Source organism: Balaenoptera physalus (genome assembly GCF_965194825.1).
Source record: "Balaenoptera physalus genome assembly, chromosome: 17".
Taxonomy (NCBI): domain Eukaryota; kingdom Metazoa; phylum Chordata; class Mammalia; order Artiodactyla; family Balaenopteridae; genus Balaenoptera; species Balaenoptera physalus.
In genome coordinates, this window is record NC_138895.1 from 67,093,005 (window position 1) to 67,119,297 (window position 26,293).

The following is a 26,293-nucleotide window of genomic DNA, read 5'->3' on the forward strand; positions in this document are numbered from 1 at the left end:
TCTCTTTCTTACCCATTTCTTTTGGTTAGCCCAAGGCCCTTCCCTTTATTCTTTAAGATTTATACCAAAAATAATGCAGACACACAAACATACATGCACACATGGGGACAGGCTTCATGTGAACATTTGACATGATACTTGGGCTCTGTGCCAAAAATTACACTGGAACACACTTTATATCACACCTGTCCCATTTCTTCATTTTAAACTTGAACTTTCCCACAGGCCAGTATTTCAGTTACTGATTCACGCTCATTCACTTACATACCCACGCATCTGTGCATTTCTCCCCTGCCCACTGACTTTATATTTTGTCTCAGTAATCTAACCAGAGGGTTACTAGAGTGGGCCCTTCTCTCTGCCAGTCATTTGTTTAGTTCCACAAAGATCTGAGGCCACATGGAGATGAAATATTCCTCTCAAACCCAGACAGCTCTGGCCTGGCTCTGCTGTCAAGCCCCCCCGGTTCTGTAGCATCCACCATCTCCAAGGCCGACATTACCTAAGCAGCTGCCTTAACAGCTTTGAGGTTATATTTTTTTAACCCGGGAAGTTTGGGAGTCTTGTAAGTGTCCAAGAAGGCGCTATTGGCTGGGTCCAAAATTCCATCTGCAGTAGATAAACCCAGATCTCACCCTGCAGAAAGCATGGAGTGAAGGTCTACAGGGGCTTGGAAGAGTTTTCATTAAGACGTAAATCTTAGGGCAAACTGAATACAAAGCTACTATCTTCAGATGTAGTAGTAATGCTCCCTATATTTTAACTTTATTTCATTTTGTATTATATTGCCCAAACTAGTGGTTGTGAAAGAGGGAATTTATCAGTTAAATGAAACTACTTAAGTTTAATGCCAAAATAGGATCTCTGAAAATACAATTAATTATAAAAGGGAAACAACATTAAGTAGAATCTGTCCAAAGCTAACCTGTACCTTGGATTATTTTGTAAGTTTCTCATTTCAAGTGTCCACTGTAAATGGGTGGGTAATGATTTTAAGGACACCTAAGGGTTAAATCCTAATATGACTCACTGACCATAATATAAGGAAGATTTCACAATAGTTGCTAACTTATTCTACTGTAGAATAAAAATCTTATATAAATATATGATTATTTGAAACATGCCCTAAAAATTGAGAGTCCAAAATCCAGTTTTCCCCCTCAGGAATTCTCAGATTCTTGTGAATAACTTCTAGGAAATAGAAGCCAGCAGGGGTTATACAAGAGCTGAAACAGGTCTGTAAAATAGGAAGGCCCTGCCTGTCAATGTCATGGTCAGAGGAAAAAAATAGAAGAGATTGTATGCCACTCTACGAGCAAAACCCAACCCACCCAGAAGCTGTATTTCTGGCACCTCAACCATCTGTCCACACACCACTTCACGTTTCTCTGGGCTTCTTATTTCCTTCCTTAGGCTTCACCTCAGAACTTGATTATCATTTAGCATATAATTCCTCACATGCTCAGTTACCTGGTTTTTAGTCCAGATCTGAATTATGCTAGGGAAGGTTATGTGGGAAGCTGTGTGAGGCTGAGGTGATGACAGCTAGAGAAGTATTGATAATAAAGGATGGCCCTTTTATCAAAGGAGGAAGCTGAAAAAGCAGATGTGGACATGTCTGATCCCACCCAGACATTCATGAACATGGCTACTAATGGCTCCTGAGTCATCAGGAAGCCAGCCCTAGTTACAGTAATGGTCCTGTGCTTAAGAATGCATTGACTATATCTTAGAAATCATCCCTCTAAAAATGGTTACTATTCTTTATTTAGGGTTGAATGTTTAAAAAGGAATAAATGACAGTCACCTGGAAAGTTCACTTCTTTGGGAAAATGTTATCTCCTGATGATGCTGAAAAATGGGGCATTATGGTATCAAATACTTTCTCAATCTGTACTTCTAATTATTAAAATACATTCTTCCAGGCACAACTGAGTTAAGGGATTGTGGGAGAGAGAGCCAGATTTTTTTTAAAAATAAAGCTACTCAGAGTTTCTGCAGCTGGGACTCAAGTAAAGGTTTCTGCAAAAAGGCTTGGCAATGAAGAAATGAGTTGAAACAGAGCACTTGTCTGGGGATTTCTGAGCAAGAGGGTGGAACAGGCTTTGTGGGTTGGAAAAAAGACATATTACTTGGGTGGAAATCGCTGAGGAAAAGGGGCAGGCAGCTGGGTGAGGATTTAGGGGTCAGATAAATGTTGGCGGTGAAGAAAAAAATTATGATTTCTGGTCAGCGATGTTTACTGAGATGCTGACGTGAGCTGTGGAATTCCAAACACATGAGATGCGACTTGAATACAATCCAGCTGTTAATATCATCCAAAGTAAAATGCAAAAATTTTTCAGTTGGAGATCAACTTATTTCAGAGAGATGTGCTTCTTCCTATTGGTGGGTGTCTAACAGAATTGTTTGGAACCTTGACAAATAATACCTTCAGTTCTCCCTTTCTATGTGTGACAGTTCATCGAATGCTTCTTTGTCCTTCGTGTCTCAGGTCATATGGCCAGGTACACAGCCATTCTCAACCAGATTCCCAGCCAGTCAACATCAATCCGGACCATCCAAGGGCCTCCTGGAGAGCCTGGGAGACCAGGCTCACCTGGAACCCCTGGTGAACAAGGACCCCCAGGTGCCCCAGGCTTCCCAGGAAATGCAGGTGTGCCAGGGACCCCAGGAGAACGAGGTAAGCTGGACCACTCCTCTCACTGAGTGCGCTGAAACAGAGTGTAACAGTGGTGCTTATGCAATGATAAAGTTCCAAATAATGGACCTAAATTAATTCTATTCCATCTATTCTTCAGCTTCTTATTTATTAATCCCCAATACTGAGAAGATTGAGTAATCTACAAAACGTTTATTAAGAGCCACGTCTGCTTGTATGCAAAAGGAGGATCAGAAACCCCAATTCACCTCTAAAAGGCTTTTGAGCTAATGAGAGAAAGAGGTCCCCTCTAGATGGATGAATTAAAAAAATATGCCCATCCAGGTAGAATTACAAAATGATACCCCCCTCTGGACAGATGTAGCATCAAACATATGTGTCAACTGAAAAAAACAAACAAACAAACACACAACCTAAAAGTTGAGAATTATGTTTTATTTGGCGGATTCACTGAGGACTTAAGCCTGGGGCGCAGCCTCTCAGATGGGTCTGAGGAACTGCTCCAAAGAGGTGAAAGAGGACCTGGATTTGTAGGAGTTTTGCAACAAAAACCAGGTAGTGGGAACATCAGAAGAGAACTGTTAATTAAAGAAAAACAGGCATCTCAAATTAATGAATTTAGCACTTTTCTATGAATGGGAAGATGCAAGAGTCTGGGCTTATTGAAATGATTCCTTTGATACGAACCTTAACTACCTAGAGCCAGTATTCTGTTCTTTTCCATCCTGAATCTCCTCAGGGTGCACTGCTGGGGGCAGCCGTAGTGGCTGCTGGCTTGATGGACACAATATCTTTTGTTTGCTGATATGGCAAGCAGCATTCTTTGTCCACATGTGTCATGGCAAGTAGAGAGCTCACTTCCTAGGTCTGGTACTTTTTTTGTACAGTGCCCATACCAGGCAACGGTCAGTAGCAGCCTTGAGGTAAGGCATGAGTCATATCAGCATATGATTTACATGTGCTTATGTAGACCATGCCAATTCTAAACTTCAAATTAAATACTGTTTGTGGCTCATCTTCCTATAACATGAGGCAGTATTTTATTTAATAGTTCCATGGGCCAATGTTTCATCTTTCCTACTAAAGTTTCTTTCAAATAGAGATCCTACTTAGCCTTTTCTTCTACCTTTTACAGGTCTTAGCAGTATTGTGCAATACAATAATGGACTCTTTCGATTGCTTTTCACCCAATTTTGTAATTGGCCAAGATCTCCCACTCCAGAAGCAGATCAGATCAAAGAGATGTGGGAAAATGGGGTTACATATCAGCCACAAAGAAAGTGATAGGAAAAGAGATAACCAATAAAAGTATTTTCTAGGACACAATTTTATGGAATGTAGATTGGGAGAAAAGCTAACTAGTACCTATCTGCTCTTGTGAGTCATATTGCTTTAATGAGATGGGTAGGATATACTCCTTTGATCAAATTTGAGATGTAAAATGCAGATTACCAAGATAATACCTCATGTTTATTCTTGATCCATGCCAACAGGCCATGTGCATTTCTGCCTTTGCACTTTTGGACACTTTGTTCTTCCCCCTTTGGAAATGTCCTTTCCTTTCCCTGCCTTATGTGCATCTTACTCTCAGTTCAAGGCTCAGCTTAACCCCTGTCTCATGCATGAAGTTTTTGTTGATTGTTCTAGACCAACAGATGTCTCCACCCCCTGAATACCTGATGCTCTGACCGTCTCTCCCACCCATTTTAGCAGTCATCACGTGTTAATGAACAGCATGATGGCAGAAAGCAGGGCTCAGGTCTGAATTGCATTGCAATAATAGGTCCTCACCAGATAATTGTTGCTTTGATTGCAACCCAGTTCTGATTTTCCTTTCTAAAGGGTTTTCCTGCACCAGGGCACTAAATCGGCAGATGTAGAGAAGGATATAATTTCCTCGCAGTGTACCAACGATCTGGCAGCCAGGAATGTGGCCACCTCTGTCAACAGGACACCCTCTAATGGGGTCAGTGATGGATCAACTGTGACTCAGGGAGCACAGAGCCAGCGCCTGAGTCACTCTCGGCAAGTCACAAGTTGTCTTTGTTCTTTTTGGAAGTCCTGTCCTCGTTCCTGCCAGACTGAGTCTTTCCTGCTCTGCAAGAACACTTGAATGCTTAGATCAGAGAAAAATCAGCCAAGGGTCCTCAAACAGTGGTCCAGACAGCCCTTGAAATATGAATTTCCGTGATATAATTTTCTGACATACATGTATGTATATATTCTGAAAGAGTATAGTAGATAAGCAAAATCCTGTATTTCACAAACACAGGTAGGATGAGAGTAAGAGAAAGTGAGAAATGCCCTTTGAGCATGAGGGAAGGTGATTTTGGTTGATCGCCAACTGGGAGGGTGTGCTTTGGGATTTAAGGTAGGGGTTTATAGGCCAGCGCCCAGGGGACCTTTCATTCCCAGCAAAGTATTTCAATCCTGTTGCAACTGGGATTCATGGTTGCAAGGAGAACAATAATTTAAAAAAAAAAATGTTTATTGAAGTATAGTTGATTTACCATGCTGTGTTAGTTTCAGGTATACAGCAAAGTGATTCATGTTTTGATATTAGCCTTCTGGTCCAAAAACCCAGAAAAGATTGATACAGAAAAATGTCTGCCTTTCCACTAAATCAAAACAATAGAATTTTAAAACTGAAGAAACTTCAGCCGTCTTTTCTCCTGACCCTCTCATTTTATATAAAAAAGAAGCTTATAAAGTTATCAAGGCCCAAAGAGGCTAGAAGTCAGCCAATGTCAGGACTGGAAATAAAAACCAGAGATCATGTTTGATTTTTTTTCTGTATAAAATATGATTATCACTATACTGTAGAATACAATTTTAAAAGGACACTTTATTATAATGAGTAAAAATAAGTACTATTACTAGGCGGTGTACTTAGACAAATAATAAGCTACAAAAGTAAGACTGAGGGCTTCCCTGGTGGCGCAGTGGTTGAGAATCTGCCTGCCAATGCAGGGGACACGGGTTCGAGCCCTGGCCTGGGAGGATCCCACATGCCGCGGAGCAACTGGGCCCGTGAGCCACAGTTGCTGAGCCTGCGCGTCTGGAGCCTGTGCTCCGCAACAAGAGAGGCTGCGATAATGAGAGGCCCGCGCACCGCGATGAAGAGTGGCCCCCACTTGCCACAACTAGAGAAAGCCCTCGCACAGAAACGAAGACCCAACACAGCCATAAATAAATAAATAAATAAATAAATAAATAAATAAATAAATAAATAAATAAATAAAAAGCTAATATCGCAATCAAGTGAGTCACACAAATTTAAAAAAAAAAAAGTAAGACTGAAAGAAATATGATGTTGAGACTCTGGCATAGCATTGAGGGGAACCTCGCTTTCTGCTGAGTCTTCATAAAAAAAAAAATTCATGACTCTATTGATTTGGCTAATTTTTCACCAGAAGTACTCCATCTGATTTCTCTATTCTAATTTTTCAAAAGTTTTTCAAACTTCTTAAAACATAATGAACAAGAAGAAATACATTTTACATCATGATGCAGTATGCATGTGCATGTGTGTGCATTCAAACTTATATAACTGAGGCAAATAGAAATAATACTTTCCCTTACTATTGTTTCCTGTTTTCTTTTGTTAAAAGGCTGAGGGGCAGCATGGGGAATCCTGTTCAATACTCTGTAACAACCTATATGGGAAAAGAATCTGAAAAAGAAGAGATATATGTATATGTATAACAGTCACTTTGCTTTGCACCTGAAACTAATACAACATTGTATATCAACTATATTCCGATATAAAATTAAAAAAAAAAAAGGCTAAGGGGCACCTTTGGATTTTATGAGCTCAGTTTGAAATACACTGTTCTAGTTCAAGATCTTTGATTAACGCCATTCTTATCATTGAAGTATCCAAAGAATATGCATTTTTAGAGACTAGAAATTACAAATATTCCTTCCACATTAGCTCGGTGAAGTAGATGACCATTCATGACTTTCCTTATTACCTAACGGAAGACTGGATTTTCACTCCATCTGATTGTCTTCCTCCCTCTCATTAACCCTTTGTCTCCTTTAACTTAATTTATTTATTTTATTTTTGGCTGTGTTGGGTCTTCGTCTCTGTGCAAGGGCTTTCTCCAGTTGCGGCGAGCGGGGGCCACTCTTCATCGCTGTGCGCGGGCCTCTCACTATCGCGGCCTCTCTTGTTGTGGAGCACAGGCTCCAGACACGCAGGCTCAGTAGTTGTGGCTCACAGGCCTAGCCGCTCCGCGGCATGTGGGATCTTCCCAGACCAGGGCTCGAACCCGTGTCCCCTGCATTGGCAGGCGGATTCCCAACAACTGCGCCACCAGGGAAGCACTCTCCTTTAACTTAAAGTGTTTTTCATAAGATTGTGTGGAACAGTCTCTTAGCTGTCTTCTGCCATAGGTTGTTTAATGATTCAGAGAGATCCTGCAGCTCACGTTGTTCCTCCAAAGCTTAAACCCAGCTGAGACTTGGCTGATTATTGGCACCCAGAACTGAATGGGTTTGTTCCACTTGCATCACAGAAGCAAAATGTGATGCGCCTGCTTTCTCTCCTCACTTATACTACACTGTTAACTCATGTCAAAGAAAAGCGATTCCTCCATGGACTAGACTACATTTTTGCTGCCTTTCCCCATTAAACTCTGCACCATCTTCAGGTAAATGGCTCTATAGCCTGGCTTCCAAAATTTAGAAAAATGGGTGGGATCAGCTCTGAGGTTCCTCTCTTGTTCCTCTGTTGTTCCCTGAACTGTGACAATTGAGTCCTAACTATTCTGACCTTAACTCACTCTGCAATCAGCCTTGTGTGATTCTAACTAGATCCTCCTGACAACTCAATTTCTAATTCTGATCTCTGTGTGTTATTCCCAGATGACTAATCTGTTTATTTCCTTATTCCATTTATTTAAATGTTTATTATCCACACTGATATCTTGAACCATCTATGAACCCAGACAACAGTAGCTTAGTTGGTCTAGAGTCCACAAAAATCAGTTTATTTATTTATCTGAAAAGAACTGGGAGATTTTCCTGATTTCAGTCTTCATGCAACTCCTTCAGTTTCCATGATTCTCCAAAATATATTGGATCAGAGGAACCATCCAACTAAAGATTTTCATGTTTAGATTGCATATCCGTAACAGCTGGAATTCATAGCTGGTTTATTTTCTATAATAAATCAACAAATATTTATGAAATTCAAGGTTTATGTAAGGCTCTTGGCTGGGCAGCGTGTGAGATAATACTATGATTTATGGCTTTTGCTTGTTATGTTAGGCGCCAAATGCATCTGCCAATATTGTGCTCGGTCCCATATATACAGTCTCATTTGGATAAAATAGAAGACACGGTTTGGATAAGGAAAGAATATGATATATCACTGAATGTACAAGTAGGGAGATGGCAACTGCTAAGCAAGATATGTAGAAAGTACATGCTGTCAGAATTTAGAGGAAGACAGCACTGTGGCCTTTGATAAGAAATGGTGCTATCATTTATTAAGCAATTACTTAATAAACCAGCAGTTGCTTAGTACATTATTGATGCTCATAAAACTTTTATGAGATCCGTATTAGCCCCATTTTTAGGTGAGGAAACTGAGGCTCAGCCAGATGGTCAGTTGTCACAAAGGCCACACAGCTGAACAGCAGGGAACCAGAATTCAAATCCAGATGTGTATGATTCCAGAATATCTGTGCTTGCTCACCTCTGCCCTGTTGTCACCTGTAAATTCATTGCTTGGCGGGGGTTTCACAGAGGAGGCCAGCACTGTGCGGGGTTTGGTGAACCCTGTTTCATTATGGCTCCTAATATCCACAGTTCATAGCATGTGAACTGCTAGACTAACCGGAGTGTTTTAGTGGGTATAGTTGTACTATTTGCAAGCTTCTTAATGCACTCTGTTCTGCTGTGTTTGGATAACCTTGGGGCATCCGTGACCCGGCAGATGACCAGCTTTGAGAAGTCAAAGCCTGTTTTGGGTACCTATGAACATGATAAAGACATTTTTAAAAAAATTTATTATTTTTGGCTGCATTGGGTCTTCGTTGCTGCACGTGGGCTTTCTCTAGTTGCGGCGAGGAGGGGCTACTCTTCGTTGCAGTGCGCGGGCTTCTCATTACAGTGGCTTCTCTTGTTGCGGAGCACGGGCTCTAGGCGCACAGACTTCAGTAGTTGTGGCTCATGGGCTTAGTTGCTCCACGGCCTGTGGGATCTTCCCAGACCAGAGCTCAAACCTGTGTCCCCTGCATTGGCAGGTGGATTCTTAACCACTGGGACACCAGGGAAGTCCCTGATAAAAACATTTCTTACGGTTATACATTTTGGCACTTGACAATTCTAGATTTTAGCATAGGCCCAGTAGGGCAGTAACCTATAGGGAAATTGGTCATGGATCTGGCAATTTGAGATGCATGTATAGAAGTTATACTTCTATTATAGTATCTCAGCCTGGGGGCAAATAGGGAGAAACCTGGAACAAAGTAATTTAATCTTGTTTCACTTCTGATATTTTAGAAGAGAAACCGTTTTCACCTTACTATGTGTGATGCTGCTTTAGCTGGAAGTAGCATGATGGGATGGAAAGAATGCAGTTTGGGGCATCAATCACATATGGGTTAGGATCCTAACTTTGCCACATACTAGCTCTGTAATCTTGGCTGCTTAATCTTTCTGAATCTTCATTCAATTCATTTAACCAGCATTTACTGAGCATCTACTACATGTCAGGCCTGGTGTTGGGTGTTAACAGCATAGTGGTAAACAGGGGATACAGCTCTTGCCTTTTATGTACTTAGCATAGAGACAGATATTAAACAAAAAAAATACATGAATAGCTTAATTTCAGTTTTTATGTGTTATAAAAAAATGTAGGTTGCTCTATGAACATGGAAGAGGGGACTCTGACTTACTTGCTGAGTCAGTGCTGTTTTAACCGAGACCTGAAAGTTTAGGAGTTTTCCATATCAGTAAGAAAGAAAGTCAGAAGAGAGCATTCTAGGCAAAGACAGCAATAGCATGTGCAAAGGTCCTGAGGTGGGAAGGGACTTGAAACGTATACAGCCATGATTCTCAACCCTAGCAAACATATTGTCTCCTATTTATAACAAATAATTTGCAACATTTCTGTTACTGTTCTAAACTGAAACTTATAGATAATAAATATTACCTGCCTTCACACATAATTTATAAAAAATAGAGTGTCCTACTGTGTAATATAAAGAAATAAAAGGAGAGTAATTTATGGTCAAATACTTTATTCCAATATACAGATTTCCAGCATAACTACAATGGAAACATAATGAAGAAATCAAAATGTACTTGTATTTAAGAATTATTAAAATGCAACAGCTCCAAATTCAAGATGATATAGTTGAGTTTTATCAATTACTTATGTCTCTGCATTTGTCTCTATTGTGTTCACAGTGAAGATCTATTAAGATAGCAAGTATATCATTGGCATTATGCAAATAAATGTAAATTACCTTCTCCTACTTTTTCAGGCACATGTTTTTTGGTTAACACATCTCTTGATTTTTCATTGTCTTTTTTCCTACTAGACGGGGGTCATGTCTTTCCCTATGTCAGCACCTGGAAAAAGTTTACTGGAAATGACTGGAAGTTATCATTGCAAAGACTTTCCCTTTGCTGGACTTCACTGGTTTCTATAAATTTCATGAGCACTTTACGTCTGCTCTGTGCGATCAAATCTTTTGGATGTAAGAGCTCTAGTCACTCCAATATTATTATTGAGGATTAAAAAATATTAATATTGGAATGTCATTTTAATCAAGAGAAAATATCACGTTTGTCTAAAAGCTTGATGCTAGGGCAGTTTCTACCCTCTGTTGGCTCCCAGGATTAATTTGTTATTGTTCTTTGAGGATAAAATCCCTGAGTGACTTTTGAAGTCGGAAAATGCCTCTCCTTGAGCTTTCCCTGCCACCGAAGACCAAATTTCTAATGACTGAATGTAAAGAAAGACAATATTTAAAGATCAGTTTTTATCAGTCGGGTTCTGTGGTTAACTTGAAAAAGATGGTCTTTGTTTCAGAAGATGAGAAAAGGGGGATGGGAGAAGGATAAGATGAAACACAACTGAACTCCCCGAAGCAGACACAGATAGAAAGGGGATCGGCCATCTTCCGGTTGCCGTTAAGTCAGTGACACCACCTTTCAGAGACAGAGAAGTGGTTGTCAGGGCAGCAGATGCTGCACACACACTAAAGCTAACACTGAGTCCCTTATGCTCGCGCCACAGTTTACTGTGAATCCACAGGGCTGAGAAGTCTAGAGAAGAAGCTAGGTCCCCAGTGGATTCAAAGCTGGGAGAGAGAAGTAGGGTTCTTATGTTCAATTCCTGTGGCTGAAAAGAGCTGTTGGCATAGACGATACATTTGGCAGAAAACTTTGGTCACAAATTCAGAAATGAAGCGTAGTAGTTGTGAGCCAGGAATGCCTCAATGGTAAGCATCTGTGAAACTTCTTAATGTCCCTTGTATCCTGGTTTATTCCTGGAAAAATTCTCTTTATGGGACAGATCAACTTGATGAAAGATAGAGGGCCAGTAGAGCTCTCATAATAAGTTACTGGTTGATGCTTAAATATTTACAAGTCTTCCCTGTGATGTTGTATTATGGTTGATACTCAGTTGCATGAGACATCGTCTTTTCATTGCTGATAAAAATCTACTGAAATACATGTTTGCCTTCTTCCTCTCTTGCTTTCCTATCCCCTCCCTCTCATATCCTGAGAGATGAATTCCAGAGAAATAAAGAGTTTTCTCTTTTCCCACCCATTAATTTTCCGGTAAAGTCCAATTTGAATGTCCTTTGGAACAAGACCTTTCTCTGAAGGTTTGATGGATTGTGTTTTCCTAATGTGTAGTGACCTTAAGGCATTGACAATGAATGCTCTTTCTCTTTATCTCTTTGTACCATCTTTTATTTTGTAGGTTGTTTTTTTTTTTTCCTGTTACAGAGTGACCCTTTGCATTTACCATGGCTGCAGAAAGAAGCCCTATGTATTGATCTATTACTAAGAACAAATTACTCTAAAACTTAGAAGCTTAAAACAACAAAACATATATAATCATGGATTTTAATGGGTCTGGGATTCAGGAGTAGTTTAGCTGGGTGCTTCTGGCTCAGGGTCTCTCATGAGGTTGCAGTTAAGATGTCAGTCAGGGCTACAGTTATCTGGAGGCTCAAATGGGGCTGGCAGATCTACTTCCAGGATGGCTGGCTCACTCACTATCAAGAATGATTAGCAGGGTCTCAGGCCCTCCCTGACTACTCTGCTTATATTTGCATGAGAAGGATGAGGCTCTCCATAGGGATGCTTTGTATGTTCTCACAGCATGGCGGCCGCTGTCCTCAGAGCCAGTAATCCCTGCCAGAGAGCAGGGATGAGTCCACAGTACCTTCTGTAACTAGTCCCAGAAGTCACAGCTGTGCTTTCATCATATTCTCTTTATTAGGAGGGAGTCACTAAGCCCTGCCCATGCTCAAGTAGAGGGGGACTAAGCTGTACATTTGAAGGGAGGAGCATAGAATTTGTGAATATGTATTTAATCACATTGTTCTAAATTAAACCAAGGTTTTCTGCCCTTGCCATGTAACCAGGGTGATGCTTTCATCTGTAAGAATGATTTCCACGCAGTCTGACTTCTAGCACACTTGTGAAGGGTTGGCTCATGCTGTGTCTGCCTGTTTTCGCCATTTAAATGGGTGTCTTTCTCTCCCACCTCCTTTAAATTATTCAAATGACAGATGTAGCTTTTTAGAGGGAAATATAAGATGTAGATTTAAGCACCTTGAAAGAGTAGCACCTATTGGAAAAGGCTTTCCGTAGACTAACACTTTTTGTGTCCCTATTTCTGGAATTCATTGTAGTCAGGATAAAATCATTTGCCAGTCAAACACAAAGAATTATTTTAAAAAGTCATTGACAAATTAAAATTATCATTAAATTGTGTCCCCACGCTTCGTACTACTGTAATATGACTTACAATAACAAAAAACTGTAGCTGTTGTTTTGTTTTCTTTTTGCCATGAAAACTGATATAGTTGTTTCTGTAGCTTAAATTTTTTTTGAAATCCTTAATTGGAATGTCTGTGTAGTAGGTTGTAGCAGATTCTTTGCATTGGATTTCAGTCCTTGTCTTGGGTAATGGGTAATATGCTAGAAATACTGCCCAATGTTAATGCCATCTCAGGAAGATATCTTTGTGTAGTCCCGGGTTATGTTTTCCAGCCAGCTTCACTTCAAGTCTGTACCCTTTGCTCTAGCCAAACTGAACTGCTCAGGGCTCTCAGTATGAGTCAGCTTTTGCTGCATAAGAAACCACAAAAATCTCAGTAACATACAACAATAGATATTATTTCTCACCACATGTCTGTGGGAGGCAAGGGCAGCTCTGCTGTGCTGGGGCCCTGGCTGGGGGGGCAGTAGCTCCCTAGAGTATGTTCTCCTTATGGCATTGGCAGAAATAAACAGGGCAACCCACCCACCAATCATATTTTAAACCTCTGTTCACATCATTGCCCACTGATATCCCATTGGTTGAAGCAAGTCACATGGCCAAGTCAAAATCCAAGGGATAGGGAAATGCATGAGCCTGTTGCAAGAGAACAGATGCATAATTCTATCGCAGAATAGTGAAGAATTCAGACCACTATTTCGGTTTACCACATCCTTCATACATGCCTTTTCCTTTCCATACTCAGTGCTGATTCCTGTTGTGCCCTGTTCTTATAGCCTTTCATGGATTTTCACATGCTATTCTGACTCCCCAGAACTCTCTTTCTTCCTCTGGCTCATTCAGACCCAAACTTCGAAACTCATCTCAAGAGTCAGCTCTGCCAGACCACTCATCCCTCACTGTGGTTTATTTGTTTGGCCAGTGTGTTTGTTGTTGCTACACTACATTATTCCAACTGGATGAACAGGTGGAAGATCTGAGTAACATCTCTCTCGTTTGTACTCCCTGGTCCCCAAACACATGCCTCCATCATAGCAGTTTCCCATTATATTGTAGTTGTTGGTGTACTTGTCTGTCTTCCCGCTGGACTGTTAGTTCCTTGAATGGGACTGTGCCTTTCATCTCTGCATCCTCCACAAGGAGGCTGAACAAATATTTGACAAATGAATGGATGGCTGATCCCTACCTCATTACTGTGTAAAACATGTCATTTAGCACCAAGGTAGAATATACTTTCTTGAATTGTCCTTTATTGGTTTCACCTCTGTTAATCCTGTTTCACCAATGAGACTACATGCTCCCCACAACCCAAATTTAATGTCTGTTTTCCTTTTATTCCTCATAATACCTGTTATCTGATAGTTATTTCATGACTCATAAGAGATTTATGGTGTTAATTACCACTTGGCTAGCTTTTTGGCTGCCATTTCTCATTCAACCCTAGAGCCATGATAAAAGCAGAAGCCCATGTGGTTTAGTTCATCAATCTAAAGACATCCTGTTAATAGCCAATGACTGCCAAGTTGACAACGTCAGCATTTTCTTCAAATCATCATCATATAATTTTAGCCAGAAAAGCAGGGAGAAATTTTTAAATAGAAGTTTTGGTTATACTGGGTATATTTTATATGCATTTCCCAAGTGCATAGAAAAATCCTTGGATATTTCAGTGCCCAAATTTAAGTGTGTCTAATTTAGATGTCTGTGGTAAAAAGGTCAAAGGATCTTCTGCCTATATTGCCTCTGTGTGTGGTGTGTGTGTGTGTGAGCACGTGTGCACACACAAATAATCTGGAAATAGAGAAAGAGAGAGACTCCCTTCACTTTATTTTTTATCATTTTTTCTTCCAGTTTTATTGAGATATAATTAACATACACTGTATAAGCTTAAGGCATACAGCATAATGATTTGGCTTACCTACGCCGTGAAATGGTTACCACAGTAAGTTTAATGAGCATCCATCATCTCGTATAGATACAAAATTAAAGAAATTGGAAAAAAATGTTTTTTTCTTGTGAAAATATTTTTCTCTTAGGATTTACTCTCTTGACAATTTACATATATAATGCACAGCAGTATTAATTATTTTTATCATGTCATACTTTCCATCCCTAGTACTTATTTATCTTATAAGTGGAAGTTTGTACATTTTGACGTCCTTCATCCAATTCTCTTTTCCCCACTCCCTATCTTTTAAATGTAGAAATGTACTTTGGCATTTTCTAAATTTCTGACCTTGAACATAAACAAGTGAAATGGAAGTATACCATGTACTAGTTTATATGATAAAACTAAAGCTGTTTATATTAGCTATGATAAACCATTTTCAGTGAATTTTTTGACATGGCTTTTAAAGCAATAAATACATTGTAATAAATAAGTATACCAAATACATTTGTGTAGATGGGTGAAAACATACTTAGAGAAGATATATTCATTAACCCTTCCCATTTTCATTGGTTCTAGATTTAACTTTGACATTAAATTATTATGTGACTATAGCAAAGCAATTTGACTTTTCTGGACTTTTTACTAGCTCGGAAAAACATGATGAAATCCTAGATATAGGATGTATTTATCTTAATAGTGATTCTTCATGCTTATTATGAAGGGCTGTTGGCTGTAACACATTTTGTTTTAAACTCCATAGACCCTGGCCTTGTCCCAAAGCCCTGACAAAACTCCCTTCTTTTCCGAGAATGGAGAGCATCACATCACTTTTCAGTTCTGTAAAGAATAAAGACCAGACCAAGCTCTAATTTAAATATCTATTTAAATACCATCAAATGGCTGAATATTCATGCTGAACCTACAATACTCATTTTTTAAGCTATAGCAATTGGCTCATTTTCCTGCTAACTTTGTATCATTTATAATTTTCCCAACAGTCAGTGCTGGAAATGATACGGTGTTTGAGGAAGAGCAATCAAAACTTTGGAGCTGAAAGTGATAGATTGGCGTTTGGTGTGACATTCTTATTATGTACCTATGAGGTCATAATATCAGTGGCAAAACTAGATGGACAAAACACCAGGATTCCTGGTGCCCTATTTAATCCCTGGTTCTCTTTTGCTCCACCCCTGCAGTTGTGAACTGTCAACCTGCAAACAACGAGATAGGGTTAGTGTGTGTTGATGAGCTGGGTACCTCATCATCTTCTCTCCTCTCTCCTCCCTTCTCCCTCCTTCACTGCCTCCTCCCTCTGTGCTTCCCCCTGCCCTCCACTGCCCAGATGTAAGTGTGTCTAATTTAGATGTCTGTGGTCAAAAGACCTGAGGACCTCCTGCCTATATTATCATGTCTCTGAGTGATAGAAAACATGGAAGTGCAAAATATCCTGTTGTCTTGCTCTTGATCTGGTTAGTGGGTTCCTTTGGCTACTGGGTAGCCCTATTTAATGATTCAATGCGTTTTCCTCAGCTTTTCAGTGAGACTAGCACAGTGTTTATTGGTGGGGTTGAGCTCTGCGGGATTTTGGTCCACCTCAGCTAGTTGTATTGCTTTGTAGCCTCCAGCAGAGGCCGACCCAGGTTTTGTGGGTCCCGAAGCTTAAACAGTTTGAGTTCCTCTTTAAGAAAAATAGTATGACTTACAAACAAGAAAAAAAGGGCAAAAAAGGGTAGGTAGAAAGTATTGAAGCAGTTCTATGCACTTAAGGGCCCATATTCAAATTCCGTCTGATACACAAAATTTGTCCTGACGTGGCCTAGACCACTCCCCAGCCAGCAGCCGCCAAAGCTATTCCAAACCATCTCTAGCTCCCCAGGCATGCCCTGTTCTCTCTCATCAGCAAGCCTTTGCGTGTGCGTTTCCATCCACCCCTTCTTTCCTTGGCTAATGCCTGCTCTTCAAGACTTAACTTCAAGGGTCAGCTCTTTTGGAAATCATTCTGAGACTTAACTTCAAGGGTCAGCTCTTTTGGAAAGCGTTCTGAGATTCCCCACAGATGCCTCAATTTGACGCCCTCATATTTTGTTGTTGCAATTCTCATACCGCATTATAGCTACTCGTTTGTCTGTTTTCTCTACTGCATGGTGACCTGTGACAGGCAGGAAGGATGCTTTTGACTCTGAATTCTCAGCATCTGATATTAGGACTGGACTGGGGGTTTGCTTTCGGTTTGCTCCTCTCCCTCCTTAGCTGTGCGTCACCGTGTTTCCAGGCTCCTTTGTCCTCTGCTCCTGAGCAGGTTCAGCCAATGGGAGGCACTGCGGAGGATTAGAGGGTAAGAGGAGGAGAAGAGTCAGACTACTTCTCCTCTTAGCCCCACCCCTGCCTCCTCTGCCACTCCAGCTGTGGCTACAGCCCCTTTGTGGCTCCTGCTTCCACTGGAGCATCTGTCACTCTCATTCTAGATCCTACCAGAAGGCTCCAGGCACACCATTTCCTCTCTTGGTCCCTGCACACCTAGGGGTGATAGTTGCTTCCTGCTGTTGCTAATGTTATGGGTTGCCTCATCATTTCTATTTGGCTTCTCAGTCCTTCTGTCACCCATGTAACCAAATCCCTGTATTAAATTCCCTCTGCCTGAAAGATCTAGAGTGGTTTACCTTTCCCTGGCTGAGCCCTGAATTATAGAGGCATACTAGATGGCTAGTTGTTTTATGAAAAAGGCAATAGGGAGAGGGACCCTTAGCAATGGTTTGCAAAGATTCTTTTACATTTAAAACCAGTATGTATTTTGCAGCCTTGGCCACCATAGCACAAAATGTGGAGCTGCACATGCTGGTACTAATCCTATGGGCCAAGCATGTAAAAATAGCACAGCCTGGAAAGGGACATAAAATACTTGTTGGATTGAGTCCAATTAATCTGCCACCTTGTAGCTAGGTACTTGATCCAGTACCTTGTACCTAGCAGGCATTCAAGCATATATTGAATGAAAAACAGACTCTACTTGGAAATTATCACCAGCCATTTCCCAGGCAACAGACAATATAATAACACAGCTGAAGCCTTGTCTCACGTTTTCTGCGGCTTCTTGGTAGAATTACAATGAAAACATTACCCAGGCCTTGCATATCTGCCTGGGCATAAATTCTGAGAGTTGCTCAGAATGTCTGGAATAAAGAGGGAATGTCTCTGCTCCATGGAGTAGCATAAGACTCCAGCCTGAGCACTTGGTGTGGTCATGGGACCATAGAAATGGGTAAAATCTTCCCACTCAGAGGCCAACAGGCCAAAGAAAATAGGAAACTGATAACCAAAGGCCAGATCCTGGGCAAATCATCAGTGTGAGCAGGATAAATCCTATTAAAATCAACCCCAAGTATTGCTCAGAGCAGAGGGCAAGTGTGTAAACCAAGGGAAGTAAGTTGAGGAAATACGATAACCACAGGGCTGATTTCTGAGTGTGGGACCAGAGAAAATGTGCAGATTGATTGGACAGGCAGTTCAGGAAGCCATGACTACAGCAAACAAGACAAACTCAGCCTCTAAGTCCAGCTTGGGATGGAGAGGCCGGGAGTGTTGTGGTTAAGTGTATAGGCCTCAGAATCAACCTGCCTATGTTGAAATCTTGGCTCTGTTACTTACTAGCTAAGGACAAATGACTTAACCTCTCTGAATCACAGGCCTCTTTTAGGGTTAAGAGTAGTGCCTGCCATCTTGGTTCTTGTGAAGACTAAGTGAGTTTATACATGTAAAGCATCTAGCATTCAAAACCTGGTGAGGCCATTTATAGGAATAGCTGATACACCAACTGGTCACATTCTTGGTTTGTCAAAATCTGCAGTCAGACCTTGTATTTCATTCATTCATCATATTTCTTGAGTGACTAATATGTGCCTGGTACTAGGACTATAATGATGAACTAGAACAAACATGTCTCTGCCTTAGTAGATCTGTAAAAGAAAATAGTGGAGGGTCAGTGTTAGATTAGTAGTAAGGGAGAATCAGGTAGCCCTGATGTGGTTTCTAATGAGACTTTTTTTTTTCTTTTTTTAATTTTTAGCTGTGTTGGGTCTTTGTTTCTGTGCGAGGGCTTTCTCTAGTTGCGGTGAGCGGGGGCCACTCTTCATCGCAGTGCGCGGGCCTCTCACTATTGTGGCCTCTTTTGTTGCGGAGCACAAGCTCCAGACGCGCAGGCTCAGTAGTTGTGGTGCACGGGCTTAGTTGCTCCGCGGCATGTGGGATCTTCCCAGACCAGGGCTCGAACCCATGTCCCCTGCATTGGCAGGCAGATTCTCAACCACTGCGCCACCAGGGAAGCCCTCTAATGAGACTTTTAAAAAAGAAAGAATATGACAAATATACCACTCTACTGAGGGATGTTGATAATGGCGGAGGCCATGCAAGTGTAGGGGGTGGGGATATTCGGGAACTCTCTCTACTTTCTATTCAGTATTGCTGTGAACCTACGACTGCTCTAAAAAAGTAAAGTCTATTTTAAAAGTTTCAAAAAAGAAAGAAAGAAGAGAGTAAGATCTTAAAATTTTAATGAGAGTAAGATCTAAGAGAGTAGATCATAAAAATTCTCATTAAAAAAAGAAAATAGAATGAATGAATAAATAATAGAAAAGATTTTATTCTATTCTAAATATTTTTGGTAACTCCACAGAAAACTAAGGATATTTTAATCTTAGCTAAATCATATTTTTGGTACGTTAGATCTTCATTTATATCAGCTATGCTTAATTTTTTTAAAAAATTTTATTTATTTATTTTTGGCTGCTTTGGGTCTTCGTTGCTGCTTGCAGGCTTTCTCTACTTGCAGCGAGCGGGGGCTACTCTTCATTGTGGTGCGCGGGCTTCTTATTGCAGTGGCTTCTCTTGTTGTGGAACACGGGTTCTGGGCACACGGGCTTCAGTAGTTGTGGCGTGTGGGCTCAGTAGTTGTGGCTCGTGGGCTCTAGAGCGCAGGCTCAGTAGTTGTGGCGCACGGGCTTAGTTGCTCCGCAGCATGTGGGATCTTCCCGGACCAGAGCTCAAACCCGTGTCCCCTGCATTGGCAGGTGTGCTCTCAACCACTGCACCGCCAGGGAAGTCCCTATGCTCATTTTTTAAAAAATGACAGAAACGTAAATTTAATTGGAGTCCATGATATTCATCTCTAAATGACACTAGTAGTTAATATTGCCACATAAGGAACTTGTCAGAAAAAAACAGTTTTCACAAAAGCCAGGCATGTGAGAGTAAAAGCAGAGTTCCAGCCTAAAGATTTTTTTTTTTTGATCCTTCAAAGGTCATGCTTGCTTTTTACCAGTCAGCTGCATTTTGGTGTAGACATTCAGTCATTCCGTTAGCCTTCCAGTATTTACTGGACACCTACTATGTGTGAGATTGTGCTTGGATCTGACACTAGAGCAATAAATAAGGCACGATCCCTGCAGTCATCAGGCTCATGGTGCCGGGCGAGATGAACATGAGAACAAGCAATGCAATGGGATAAGTGCCAAAGGAGGCACAGATAATACGGAAGCAAATCATTCATTCATTCATTCATTTGTTCATTCAATAAATATTTGTGGGTTAGGTACTATGTGGAAGACACCATAGAAATGTTGGGGATATAGCCATGATTGAGATAGATAATCCTTGCCCCTTAGAATTTGTTGTGCTTCTGCCTGTTGTGGTTGTAAAGAAGCTTTGAGTTGAGTCTTTAAGAATGAGGAGTATTTATGGAGACACCCAAGGTGGAAAGGGTATTTCAGGAGGGAATATCCTGTGAACTCAGGAGTCCCCATGTCTTTGCGGAAAAGATGCTGGTACTTAGCTCTGGTGACCCCATCTCAGCACCAAATGGCCCCACCTTGGACCCTCACAAAAGAGATGTATGAGGGAGCCCTTATTATGGGTGATGACTGCATTTTGTCTGTAAAGAATGACTATGCCCAGATTTTATTGTCATTTCATGGACAGTCACAGGCTGACATTTTAGAACATTTGATTTCCTTCCTTTTAATTACAGCCTACGAGGCTTATCAAAAGTATATCCAGTTCTATTCTTAGAGATCTGAGGTCTCTAAGCTTAGCCTTCAATTTCAGTCCTCATCTTAGGCACTTAAATAGTGTTTTGTTTTTTTTTTTAACTCTATTTATGTATGTATGTATGTATATATGTATTTATTTTTGGCTGCTTTGGGTCTTCATTTTTGCGCAGGCTTTCTCTAGTTGGGGCGAGCGGGGGCTACTCTTTGTTGGGGTGTGCAGGCTTCTCATTGCAGTGGCTTCTCTTGTTGCAGAGCACGGGCTCTAGGCTCGCCGGCTTCAGTAGTTGTGGTGCACGGGCTTAGTTGCTCCATGGCATGTGGGATCTTCCCGGACCAGGGCTCGAACCCATGTCCCCTGCATTGGCAGGCAGATTCTCAACCACTGGGCCACCAGGGAAGTCCCTTAAATGGTGTTTTTTAACATGTTTTTTTCATTCCAAAAAAAAGATTTATCGGTTGTCGTGGACCTGAGTATTCCTTCAGTCTGAGAAACACAAGTGAAGACATAGACAAATATTGATATATTAGCCTACATGTAGTTGGAACATTTCATAACTTCAAGGATAAGGAAATCTAAAATTCTCTGTTAATATATAACTATATCCTTAAAAGCTTTCTTTTTTTTTTTTTTTTCTTTTAAGGCATCTTGAGGGGCTGAAATATTCTTTTGAGGACCTTCCTCTCTTACTTTGACTTGTATTGCAGATAATAACAAATGCCACTTGCTTTTCTCTACATAATTAGAAAATTAAAACAACCAGACGTTCTACACCCCAGTCTTCCCCACCTTTTGCTTTCTTTGTGAATAAGCAAAGGATAGGTCAGGAAACTCTTATCAGGGGCTTATTCCCAAGGATACTGTCCTGGATGTCCTCTTCAGCCTACGTCTTCTGCTTGTGGAGAATCCCCGAGAAGCCATGTCCTTACCGTTGATCCTTAGGTACTATAAGGTCACGGGAGGCCTCTGAGTAACTGTGCGTTTAATCATGCAGCCTGCTGTTAGTCATCGGTGTATTTTCTTGTGTTCTAATTCTTTAAAAATCAGTGGTTCCCTGTGGGGAAAGCAACTCCAACTCTCACAGAAGAAGAGGCTATTTCTGCTAAATTTCCAGATGCACGTTAGGACACAATTGTTCGCAAGTGAGGGAGCATCTACCTCCTATTAAAAAAAGTACTCACAGGACTTCGCTGGTGGCACAGTGGTTAAGAATCTGCCTGCCAATGCAGGGGACACAGGTTTGAGCCCTGGTTCGGGAAGATCCCACATGCTGCGGAGCAACTAAGCCCGTGTGCCACAACTACTGAAGCCCGCACGCCTAGAGCCCGTGCTCCGCAACAAGAGAAGCCACTGCAATGAGAATCCCACACACCACAACGAAGCGTAGCCTCTGCTCACCGCAACTAGAGAAAGCCCGCGCGCAGCAACGAAGACCCAACACAGCCAGAAATAAAATAAATAAATAAAAAGCCAAAAAACAAAAGTACTCACTCCAATTATTACCCAGTTAGCTAAACTAGTAGCTATTTGGGTAACGCCCAGTAGACGTACTCATGGTGATTTTCTGTCTAAACAACTTGATTTAGCAATTGAGCATTAGGTGTTGGCTTGTCTGAGTAAGTTATGTGATTTTTAAACTCAGATGTGATTGTAGTTTTACTTTTGAGAAATAACTCTCTTCCTGTCAGTTCCTAGGAGAATAGTGAGTCTCGGAACAGGAGGTCAGAGGCTCGGTGGTCAGTGCCCTGCCCTCTTCCTGCAGTACTGGTCTTTTGTGAGCTCAGAAAACACCACCAAGGCCACATGCAATAGGCATGGATGTTAGGGAAGCATTGAGGTGGACGGAGCAGCCCTGAGGACCGCTAACAAGGAAGAAGGGCTTTTTTAAAGGTGACAGGTATACCTTGACCCCAAGAGGTGGTCAACAAGGAACACAGCAGACATCAAAACTTCAAACGAAAGGACAATCAGTATATGTGCAGTGTAGAAAAAAAACTGCTATTCCCAGAGCAAATACTACATCAATACCTTTCTTTCTGGAAGTTACAAACCAAGATGTTAAAAGTGATTATTTTCTAGGACTGGAGTCCTTGCTTTTTGTATCTTCTAATTTGCCTACAGCGAATATGTATTGCACTTAGAAGGGGAAAAAAAGTTATTTGTAACTTTAAACACTTTAGATCATTTGCATGCCTGCTGCCTATCAAATTGATTATTTTCCTTTATTTATGTTCCCTCCTAGGCTTTGCCAGTTCACACATAATTTCTTTGTAATTACGAAGAGATGTAGTTCTGCATTCTATTATTTCAAAGTATCGTTGTACATGAAAAACAGATACTAGAGACTTTCTGTGATGCGAGCCAGGGTAACCCAGGCCCCAGTCTGGTGCTCCTCTCTGTCTGACGAATCGGGCCTCAATAGAGCATGCTGTCACCTGTTCAGCAGTCTTGTGATAGGACCCATTTGGACGATGAGGTGTCAGAGCATGTATTTCTCTGTTTTTCTGCCTGTAAAAATGTATAGTTTGTGAACAACACCGTAAATTATTTGGAATAAGAAGTTTGTTCAGTGGAAAAGAAACATGAATAGGTTTAGATTTTTATGGGGCTGAATCAGCCAAATCAAACACAGGCTTTCCTGAAGCTTCCAAGTTTTTAATGGAAACTCACGCTCTTTAGAACTTTGCTGCCTAATTATAATTCATGCCTTTTGCAGATACATTACAGGGTGGACCAAAAGGAAAATGTTAGATATGTCCACTTGTGATTTCTATTGTGTTACTCGTGGGGTGCCAACTGCATACGTCCAATGGCCTGGTGCGTGCAAAGACACAGGCCAGATCCCTGCAGGCTGAGCCACTTCAGTGGGAGGGAGGACGATAAACTTGCAGTATTACAAATACAGAGGACAAGCTCAGATACAGAGCCAGCCTTCTGTATGTGGTTGTGCAGAAGTCACCAGTGTCAGGATTCAATTTAAAAGTCCCATGATAACCATAGCCCTAAATCAACCCTCATCATCGTCTTCATCAGCGATGTCCTTTTGAAACCCAGAAAAACAGAGCCACCCAGATTTCATTTTAAGCAGAACTTTCTTTTCTTTTCTTTTCTTTCTTTCTTTCTTTTTTCTTCTTTTTTTCAATAGGTTTAACTGGTGTGAAGGGAGATAAAGGAAATCCAGGCATTGGAACTCAAGGTCCAAGAGGCCCCCCTGGGCCAGCAGGTAACTCTTCCTACCTAACAGGAAACTGTAAGATGGAAATCCTAAATCTTTATATTCACTTGACATTGCAGGTGAGGCAAATGGCCATATTACATCCTTGTGTCCAACTGGAATGGCTATATTTCTCGTTCCTTTCATTGGAAGGCCAGTTTGTTAGTAATGAACCTCCCAATACACAAGCCCCCAAAGATACAGCATATTCTGGGATCTTATTGGTTGCATGAGTTAGGCTGGGCTAGGCTATGCTGTAGTAACAAATCAATCCCCAGTGCTTAGTGGATTGATACTTACCTAAAGTTTCATGTGGGTAGGGTAACTTTCCCCCCATTTTGGAACAAAAGGCCTTGAGGAGAAAGATAAAGGAGGCACATCAACTTCCTGAATGCAGGATGAAAGATGTCATTTCCAGTCATATTTCACTGGCTGAAACTAGTCATATAGCCCCAGCCGACCTGTAAGGGTGTCTGAAAATCTAGGGGAACACATGGATATTTGATGAACACTCGTAGTTTCTGCCACCATGGTCATCTTACTGAATGAGTTTTGTGTATTTTACTATGTGCTTTTAGAATGGCCTCTAGATGATCATACTCTTTTATTAAAGTTATGAGTTTACAATCCTATTGTATATTTACAATCCCCGTCTTAGCCATATTGAATCAAATGACTTACCAATTTTTCTTTCCAACCTAATGATGATTTTGGAAAATACTTTTTGTAGGAGAGATTCCTAATGCAATGGATTCACTTTGAGTATAAATACTCCTGTTGTTAGAGATTGTATGAGGAACTGATCTAGCTCGTGCCTTACACAGAATGAGTGGTTGGTGAATGTTAATTGAGCGGAACTGAATGCATCTGAGAGTCACAACGCTTTTCAAATATAAGGTGATACGTGTTCCTAATTTTCATTTTGGTTCTAGTTGAAGAGTTTCATTTCTAGTTGAAAAAGGCCTTCTAAACACTGTTGGAATCCAGGCCTAAAGCAAAACAAAACAAATGCATCAACCAGAAAAATTCCAGACTGACATACTTCTTAAATTCACAAAAATTTTAATGCCCCTCTCACTTTCACTCAATGTAAGTTCTCAATTGATTCAAGCTAGCCTAAAGAAATTTTGGATTTGTATATTGGGTCCAATTTCAGAATTCTCATTTTTCTCCTCCAGTATAATTTCTTTCAAATTTAGACTAATTTATTCCAATTATCTGGGGCCATAAACCAGTATAAGTTATAAGGTTGAGATCAAGTGTGTTCATGTGTGTGTGCACATGTATGTGTGTGTGCACATGTATGTGTGCACATGTATGTGTGTGTGCACATGTGTGTGTGTGTGTGTGTGTGCATGCCCATACACTGAATTCATAAGGAACCTGCATTGGGAAACAGAAGCTCCATAAAGAAAACAAGGTTGACAGTGGCATGCTCCTTTCCCTTTCATATCCAAGAGGTGATAAAAAAAGACTACATTTTTCTGGTTTCCTGAGCTGAGTGAAAGCATTGACCTCCAGGAGAACATGTGATTGCAGTATGATCCTCTGTCCAGGAATAGAACTCAATGAGTAGAGAGCGGCAGATCACCCTAGTTGTTAAGATGTGTAATATGGCTTCTTGTAAGAGTTAGTTTACTTCTTGGTAGTCTGAAAACTCACCCTGTGATGATAAAAGACCAACTGTTTTCATTGGTGGGTACTTCGTAGGTCCTTCCGGGGAAAGTCGGCCAGGAAGCCCTGGACCCCCTGGCTCTCCTGGACCAAGGGGTCCACCAGGTCACTTGGGGGTGCCTGGACCACAAGGTCCTTCTGGCCAGCCTGGATACTGCGACCCCTCTTCATGTTCTGCCTACAACGTAGGAGGTAAGTGGCAGCCCTTGTGGGCTTTGAGCAATGTCTTACTATGCTTAGTATCATAATGGTGAGGGTGCTATAAAAGCAGACCTATTATGGGCAGGAAGCAGAGCTTGAATTGCTCACTACCTTTTAAATTATCCAGAGGCATCTTCTGTAAAGTACAAATTAATACAGAGGTTACCCCTGAAGAGGAAGTTTAAAATAATACCACATCTAAGTCTTCCTTGCTTCCAAATGACGATCCACACAGATTTGGCCTCTGACCTCATATCTGATCATTGAGGGACATGTTTGAACATTCTTTGGGGCCTCTCATTCTGTGTTATTTCTGTGGTGTGGCCATGATGCCCTCTAAAGTTTTACTCTTGTTTTGGGGAAACCTCAAACTTAGAACTTTCCCCGTAATTAGGAGGGCCCTGGAGATACTGTTGGGTGACATCCTGCCCACCGCATGCATTTTAGGTCACCAAGGATTATTTTAAGAAACAAGAGTGGCCATGCTGTCCTTGCCTCTTACTAACTACTAGACTGAGATTTCGAAAAGATTATGCTTCCTGAAAACATCTGTGGTCTGCATGCTGGAGGGTTGTGTAATGGGACCTTTTCTAACATAGTCACACTTGGAAGCATCAAGAGAGAGGTTCAAAG

At 41.1% G+C, this 26,293-nt stretch overlaps 1 protein-coding gene across 5 annotated transcripts in view; it reads left to right on the forward strand.

Moving 5' to 3' along the window:
* The window catches only part of COL14A1 (collagen type XIV alpha 1 chain), a 242,430-nt gene that overhangs the window by 214,284 nt on the left and 1,853 nt on the right, over nt 1-26,293 (forward strand). For all 5 annotated transcript variants that reach the window (XM_082433124.1, XM_082433121.1, XM_082433122.1 and 2 more), the window contains exons 45-47: nt 2,495-2,683; nt 23,717-23,794; nt 25,496-25,651. In XM_082433124.1, the coding sequence (XP_082289250.1) occupies nt 2,495-2,683; nt 23,717-23,794; nt 25,496-25,651 (423 nt within the window). The remainder of the gene's footprint in view (nt 1-2,494; nt 2,684-23,716; nt 23,795-25,495; nt 25,652-26,293) is intronic.